At 29.4% G+C, this 8975-nt stretch overlaps 1 protein-coding gene across 1 annotated transcript; it reads left to right on the top strand.

The window, feature by feature from the left end:
- Positions 1–482: 482 nt before the first annotated feature.
- Positions 483–1563, top strand: LOC133706232 (ethylene-response factor C3-like). Its single transcript, XM_062131719.1, has one exon. It carries the CDS (start codon positions 593–595, stop codon positions 1268–1270), a length of 678 nt encoding a protein of 225 aa, XP_061987703.1. The 5' UTR covers positions 483–592; the 3' UTR covers positions 1271–1563.
- Positions 1564–8975: the final 7412 nt, after the last annotated feature.

Genomic DNA, 8975 nt, shown 5'->3' with positions numbered 1-8975 from the left:
AAAACTCTTTGAAACCTACCTTTTCATTGAACGTGCTCTTGATACTTGATGCTGTTACTATTTTGTCGGGCAATTGCATTGACAAGTGTGAACAAAAATGAGAGTGAGACACGCAAGTTGCTGAATATGGACACGACGAATCAATTATTAGTGGGTGTCACTGCCAAATAGATCTAGGCTAGGGTGCCTAGGAGACAACTGCAACTGGTATTAATCCACCATCAACCTACAAAACACCAAAATCACTGAACTCATCCTCTTCTTTCAATTCCCTTGATTATGTCAGCATGAATTCTTATTTGACCTTAGCCGCCATGGGTCCTTTGACTCGTTCATGGGTCCCTATAACGACCAAATTTATTGAAAAATATCCTCCAATTACCATATTATATTCATGTTATCTATCTCTTTTACCTTATATTATTCAGTAACTTCAGGGTTTTTCCCTCTATTTTGCCTATATATTCTCCCTTGGCTTCAGAACAAGTATCTCCTATGACCAAAGGCCATTTCACTACCAAAAGTTCTACTATTCAAAAAATTGAAGATAAATACTCATTCAAACATCAAAAGAAATTCGCTCGATCCATTAATGGATTCTTCATATTTTCACTCCCAAAACTCTCAATTCTTCCCGGGATCATCTTCTTCTTTCAATTCCCTTGATTCTTTCTCATGTAACGTACAAAACTTCTACAGCGAACCCCTTCCTTTTAATCAAAATGATTCCCAAGAAATGCTTCTCTTAGGAGTCCCAAATGAGCCCCCCATCAACTCCTTTGATACCTCTTCATCCACCAATACTAACTATGACGAGGCAAGTTCTAGAGCTAATTATCAAGAGGAGCCACCCCAAGAAATTGCTTATAGAGGGGTTAGGAGGCGGCCTTGGGGCAAGTATGCTGCCGAGATAAGGGATTCAACAAGAAAACATGTGAGAGTTTGGTTAGGAACATTTGATACTGCCGAGGCCGCGGCCTTAGCTTATGATCAAGCTGCATTTACAATTAGAGGTTCAATGGCCGTACTAAATTTTCCTGTTCAAAAAGTTTATGAGTCACTTCAACAAATGGGCTATGGTTTCCAAGAAGGGCAATCGCCAATTGTAGCAATGAAAAAAAGACACTCAATGAATAGGAAAGCCGAGAGTAGGAAAAGGAAAGAGAAAGGAACGAGAATTGGAATGGAAAATGTGGTGGTCCTGGAGGATTTAGGGGCTGATTACTTGGAAGATCTTCTAACCATTTCAGAGAGTGCTCGTCCTTCGTAAATTAGCGTTTAACTTTTTTTCCTTCACTCACTCTTTTTTATCTTCTTTTTTTTTTTCACTTTTAGTCTCTTAAAAGTGTTAATTAATTTGGAGGAGGGCCTGAGAATTGATCCTCCAAGTCTATTTCTGAGCAATGGGTAATATTATTGCTAAACCAATTGTGTCGAATGTTTGTATTTTTAGTTATTTCACTTTAGTTTTTGAAGATTACCACTTGTATTTTAGATAATGCCTTTATGTGCATCTTTGTAAAATTTGAAGATAATGAGAAGGGTTGAAGTTTTAATTTTCATGCACAACAAAAGTAATTATTATGTGGCCTCAAGCTATGTAATTTTTATTGTGATGTTTGATATTATAATGTATGGTATTTTTAAAAAATATTTTTTAATTAAAAATATATCAAAATAATTTTTTTATAATTGTTTTTCTATGTTAGCACATCAAAATCATAAAAAAAACATTTAAAAATATTAATTTAATAATTTTTTAGATAAAAAAATAATTTAAAAATCATTTTAACAAAACAACAATAGCAAACCAACAAATCAAGAAGATAAGGTAACCAATTTCTTTTTCTTAAATATATGTTTATTTTAGTGGATTAATTATCTAAGTCGAGCTAGCTACTGCATATCGATTGTGATAGTCGGTGGAGGAGATTGCTTTATTGTTACACGCAGTAATTCTGAAGGAGAATACATAACCACAAGCACATACAAACAAAATATATTTAGTGTCAACTTCTACCTTCCAATTAATTCAATTTGGCCTCAATGCCTTCCTAGCTAGCACTTTTGACATAAAATCAAAGTTGGACTTCAAACATTAGTTTATATACATACATGTTCCATGGCGCAAGGATATATCATCATCATGTACATATGTTCATGTGTAAAGAGAGGGGACGAGATTTTTAATTTAAAGTTATATTAAAAAACATAACACTTTGTAACCGTGCCGACACACCGATAACATGTAACTATAAAAACAATACAAGCCCTTATATACATGAGACATGTTATTAATGTCTCTATAACATGGGACAAATTATCAATCACATATGTGTATGTGTTTATATATATGGAAATTTGACAGTATTTTTTCTATTCAATGTAATTGGAAAATATACAAAGAAAAATACTGTTTTATTGCCTTTTTTTCTCTGGATAAGATGATTTTATTTTTTTAGTCGGTTTTTGTGGTCTTGTATAGTGTGGGCTGGTCTCCTAGACTGAACACTTATTTCTTATAATAGGCTTCCTTTAATAAAAATAAAAGGAAAAAATTAGTGATATTTGCTGATGCATTGTTACATATGATATGCTATTATGTGTTTGTAAGTGCAGTTGGAAAGTACTTTTAAAAAAATTTAAAATTTTTTTATTTTTTATTTTGCTTTAAATTAATATATTTTTAATATTTTTTGATTATTTTAATGTGCTGATGTCAAAAATAATTTTTTAAAAATAAAAAATATTACTTTAATATATTTTAAAATAAAAAATTTTAAAAAACAACCGATATTACATTTTCAAGTAACCTCTGGAAAAATAAGAACGGCTTCTATTTTCGCAAAATGTTTCTTTTGTTTTGTTTTCCCCCCAAATGGATGAATATAGATAAAGGTAGGTCGGCAGCTTCCGTGCCCACTCAAGGAGAAAAAGCTTTCGCCCTCACCACCAAAATATATATATTAATTACAAAAGCTGATTATTACAAGGATCATTCATACCAGTTCGATGTCAACTGGTACAGTTGAATACGTTATAAATGGCATGATGACATTTTTCATAATAATCTATTATTTGAGAAATTTTTAACAGAGATTTTAACTACAAGATTTTTATCAGAAGCAGTTTATACCTTCATTAAATATAGAGTTAATTATAGGCTAGAATAGTAGCTAGGGGATGGTGGAAAGGTTACTCTTTCGCAATTCAGAAAGTTGTTCTAAGCCCCTTCCAACCGTCTTTATAGTTTATATATATATATATATATATATATATATATAAAATGGTGTCTACTTTTTGTATTTTTTAATCATTTCACTTTAGTTGACGGAGATTACAACTTTTTTGGTTGGATAATGTCTTTGTTTTCCATCTTCTTAAAAAATGAAAATAATGAGAGAGATGATTAAAGTTTTGATTGTCATGCACAACAAGTAATTATTATATTGGCCTCGGGCTATGAGATTTATTTTGATGTTTGATATTATAATAAGAATACTTTTTAAAAATACTTCTTAAGAGTAATTATTATATTGACATTAGACTTTGTTTTAGGATACATATAATATCTAGTTAAAGAAAAGATACATGGATGATCCTTTGATTTATCTGAATTTCGATCCGGATTTATAGTTAGAGAAAAGATCATTCGGTGAACCCAATAAAAATCAGGTGTTTGGTCTTTGTACACTACAACAGAGAACTTACGGACAGCACATTGTGTTTCAACCATTGGATGTTCATAATCAGTTCTGAGCACTCAAACTCTGAATTTCAAGACGATTTTAGACCAACGAGTATAAGCTCGGATGACCTATCTTAATGATGATTATGCACGACTGAGTGCGGAGACAGTCGAACTCCGTCGATTGGTAATGAAAATGAAATCACATATGGGTGGTACGTGTACTTCCTTTTATTGGCCCCACGATCTCTACAAAGACCCACCTCTTCTTTCTCTTCCAGCGCTTCTATGTTGGATTGATTATATTTAAACTTATAAATGTTTAGATTTGTAATAAATATTTTATTTTTATTTTAATTATTTTCTACTTCTATTTAATAGATTTTTTGTAAAAAAATATTTTTATACTATTATTGATGGTGTTACTCACATATTAAGTTTGTTGGTATATTCTAGAGAGCGAAAATAGAATTATTGCAAATATCACTTTAATTGTTTAATTACCAATGGAATTGCATACGCTTTTTTTTATCAATTATATGTGAAATTCATCAAGAGAAATATCGATGGTGAAAAAAAAAATCATTGATTGAATTATATATGGTTTTTCTTTCGGTGATATATTATATTCACAAATAAAAATATCAATAAAATAAAGCAGATGAATTTTTTTTGGTGCACTTGTACTGTTAGTAAATTTATAAGTAATGTTATTATCAAAGAATGTATCAAAAAACTACAAATTATCTATGAGAGTTTTTCCGATCAAGTATTTCAATCCATGAAACTATCAGTAAAATTCATATCAGCGAAAAGAGCATAAAACAAATCTAAAAATTTTGTTAGATTGTTTATTTTGTGGATTAATTAATCCAAGTGACGCTCCTCTTATCGATTGTGATATTTTGAGTAACATCAAAACCTTCTATTATTAAAAACAAAAAATACCGATTGTGATAGTCGGTGGAGGAGATTGCTTTATTGTTATATGCAATAATTTTGAACGAGAATACATAATAACCACAAGCACATACAACCAAAAAATCCATAACCACACACCACTACAAACAAAATTTATTTAGTGTCAATTTCTCCCTTCCATTTAATTCAAAATGTTATATATACATGTGTAAATAGAGGAGATGAATTTTTAAAAAAATATAAAATTATATAAAAATAAATTAGATGAAACTTTATCACCATAGAGAGGATGGATTTTTTTATTTTAAAAAATTAAAGTTATATAAAAAAATTAGATGAAACTTTATTACCACGCAGACACACTCATAACATGTACCTATAAAAAGACAAACTTCGACCCTTATACACATGAGATATGTTAATAATGTGTCTATAATGGGGGGCACATTATCATTCACATATTTGATGATGCATTATTACATAGTATATGCCATTTTTTCTCATATATATCATTATTGAGAAAAAGAACGGCTTCTATTTTTGCTCTATGTTTGCTTTGTTTTCCCCACCTAATAGATGAATGTGGCTAAAGGTAGGTAAGCAGCTTCCGTGACCACTCATGGAGGAAAAGCTTTCGCCCCCACCACCAAAATATATATATATATATTACAAAAGCTGATTATTACAAGGCTCACTCGTACAAGTTCGATGTCAACTGATACAGTTGAATAAGTTATAAACGACATGGTGATATTTTTCATCATGATCTATTATCAGAGAGAAAGCAGTGTTTGGTACTGGAAAGTATTTTAAAAAAAAATTTAAAATTTCTTTTATTCTAAATTAATATGTTTTTTTTATATTTTTAAATTATTTTAATGTATTGATATCAAAAATAATTTTTAAAAAATAAAAAAATATTATTTTAATGTATTTTAAAATGAAAAGCTATGAAAAATAACTGTTACTACACTTCTAAACACTCTTAACTACAAAAATTTTACCTTCATTGGATATAGAGTTAATTATAGCTTAGTCTTTATAGTTTATATATATATATATAAAAAATGGTGTCTAATTTTTGTATTTTTAATCATTTCACTTTAGTTGACGAAGATTACAACTTTTTTGATTAGATAATGTCTTTGTTTGCATCTTCTAAAAAGTTGAAAAATAATGAGAAGGGTTAAATTTTTAAATAAATATAGTAAATTATATTTATTTAAATTTTTATTTTCAAAAATAATTAATTTTTTTTTGTTTTTAGATTGTTTTGATTTTTTAAAGTCAAAAATAATTTTTAAAAAATAAAATATTATTTTAATATATTTTTAAATAAAAAATATTTCTAATCACTACTACTATAGCTGTTTATTTTAGCCGTGCTACTGCGTATCGATTGTGATAGTCGGTGGAGGAGATTGCTTGATTGTTACACGCAGTAATTTTGAAGGAGAGTACAGAACCACACGCACACATATATAACCAAAAAATTCATAACCACACACACACATATCACCTATTGGTCATTGTTTACCATGATTGTTTCAGTATTATTTAATTCCAATAAACGACCTTTTATAATTAGTATTTCCATCTCATCTACTTTTTTTTTGTCTTTTTGAAATTTTAATAAAAAAATAAATTTTAAAAAATATGGATTAAACACATATTTTAAAGCCAACAAGTACTAATTAGCTAATTCTGCTAAACTATATGGACGGAGTTATACTTAATTCTTAAATATATAATTTTTTTGAATGATAAAGATAGATTAATTGAATCTGAAATATTTTTTTTCTTTTCATTACAGTCCTTGGATTTTGAATATTCTTATTCTAGTTAATTTTCATCTTTTTGTCTTAAGTTTTTCAATTTCACCCCTAACCGAATTACAACATGCCCTCTGATTTTTCTATATTTTTCATTTTTATTATTGATTCTTTAATTCTTTATTTTTAGGCTGATGTGACTTTCAATTTCCAATTTCTTCTTTAATTAAGTCTTTAATTGAATTCTTACTTGGTTATTTATTTCAAAATCATTATTGAACTTCTGAAATTTAGCTTATACCAAGTATCCTTTTTATTTTTTTAACTTCGAAAAAATAAAATAAAACAAATGAAGTTGGAATTAATAGCCTTCTAAGGGGACATGCGCTAATTTGTAACCTAAAATTCGATCTTCGTGAAAAGTGGAGGAGCTAACTTCTTCTTCTTCTTCTGTTTTGTTTTTGTTTTTCCTTTTTATTTTTCAATAAAACACGAGTAATTATATATATATATATATATATATATATATATATATATATTAATTACAGTTGTTAGATTAGACATGGAGGTTGACTTGTGGATTAGGTTAATAGGTCTACTCACTGAATTGAGATCAAATCAAATTAAATCGATTGAATAAATTTTTTAATTGATTCTATGTTAAAACCCAACTCAAATATTTGAATCCTGAATTGCCGTGTTTCTAGATCAACCTTTAGATAGAATTAGGTTTAATAACTATCAAGATAAAGGGCATGTTGAAATTTAACACTAAAAGACTACAATATAAGAAGGATGATGGAGCGAAAAGCAGCATGTTGAAATTTAACATTAAAAGACACAGATTATTCACTTAATTCAGCATTAGAGATCTCTTGAACCCCTCTAAAGGGAATTAATGGCAGAAACATAGACAAAATATTTGATCTCAAGATCTAGTGTTTATTGGTGGTGGTAACGGTGTTGGTGCACCTTGATTGCGCATGTAATTGGAGGCCGGAGGCAGTACTTGGTTGGGAATTCTCCTTTTGTAATAATCGCGTTTGACAACCTGCAAGGCCATTCTTGAAAGCTCCGTTCTGTAGAACTGGATGGCGACATCTCTCCCGTGGCAAGTCTTAGCACCTGGTGATGCCAAGAAGCCAAAGAAGATCATCATTGCAAGCACACAAACACGGGCCTCCATTGCTATCTACTTTGTTGTGATCAAAGAGTGTATACCTTCTTCTTCTTCCTCCTCCTCTTCCTCTTCCTCCTCTTCTTCTTGTGTGAGTGTGTGTTGTGGGGGAGGAAGGCGGTGTGGATTGAAAAAACCCTTGGTGTTTGCCTCTATTTATGGTATATGAAAGAGATGGCACTGGAAGACTTCAACTGGCCGGAAAATATTAATTAAACGTTTTTAAGGTTGGTTATTTATCAATTTGATGACTTGATTAGCTGCTAATGTTGACCTCTTTCACAATATTATAACCAGAAGATTCTCGGAAAGAAAGATTGTAATCTCAGTTCCTAATATTTTACTCAACGAAGTCTTGTCCTTGCAGCTAATTAGCTTGGAAGAATTTTAGTTTCTTTGTTTTTTGCTGGTTTTTGTCAACAAAGCATGTCTGAATTAATTTTGAGAAAACCTGCGTCATGTCTAGTAGCCTGTATTTTTTAATCAAAGGTTTGGCCGTCATCCAACTCCGATAAAGACCTCTCAATCTTTTTCAATGGATACAAAAAACATAATAATAATAAAAAAAACCCTTTACTTTTTTTATTATTTTATAATGAACACAAATTTATTTTTGTTTATATTTTTTCCTCTTGAAAGGACGTTACAATTAATCAATTAATAGAGAATTTCTTCAACAATTTTTTCTTGAATAATAGCGACATCGGCTCATCCCTTGCTGAAGGCGATGGGCATTTATCTATTGTTACAGAACAATGCTATAGGAACTGCGCGCTCTTCACCTTGAGATACAGGGAATGTTTGTTATTAAGATAATATTTATTTTTTAAAGTGTATTTTGTTTGAAATTATATTAAAATAATTTTTTTTATTTATTTTTAAAAAATTATCTTTAATAAAAAAAATATTAATACAATCTAAAAACATAAAAAAATATTAATTTTAAATTAAAAAAGTTCAAACTCCTTTTAGAAGCGGAGCTGCTGGACAACAAAAATAAATGGCCTGCCCAAATGTAGTGTTCAAAAGTACGATCAGCCACTAGATGGGCTAGTGGGATTTTAGAGTGGTAGTAAGAGTGCAAAACTTGTTGGAAAATTTGTTATAATATGATTAATGGATACATATAAAGTCAATTAAAAATACGATCTAGTTACTTTTTGATTTAAAACTTTATTTAAATATAATTTTTTATTTATAATAGCTAATTAATTATTAATAATGATAAGAATTAATTATAATTATTAGCAGAATTAATTCTTTAATCTTTTAACTTCTGAAATTCACAATAAAATAGGGGGTTGTTTCAACAAGTTTTTTCAGAATTTTATACATTCTTTTTCATCTTATTTTTTAAAATTTTTCTTCTCTTTCTATACTTTGTGTTTTCTCTCAAATCTAGAGCTTAGATTCACTT

This window comes from Populus nigra, chromosome 11 (genome assembly GCF_951802175.1).
Source record: "Populus nigra chromosome 11, ddPopNigr1.1, whole genome shotgun sequence".
Lineage (NCBI taxonomy): Eukaryota > Viridiplantae > Streptophyta > Magnoliopsida > Malpighiales > Salicaceae > Populus > Populus nigra.
The sequence above is the reverse complement of the archived record's forward strand: the minus strand, read 5'-3'. Positions and strand labels throughout refer to the sequence as shown.

Excerpts from the sequence above, each read along its gene's own strand:
- LOC133706232 (XM_062131719.1), top strand. The coding sequence starts at position 593 with ATGGATTCTTCATATTTTCACTCCCAAAACTCTCAATTCTTCCCGGGA.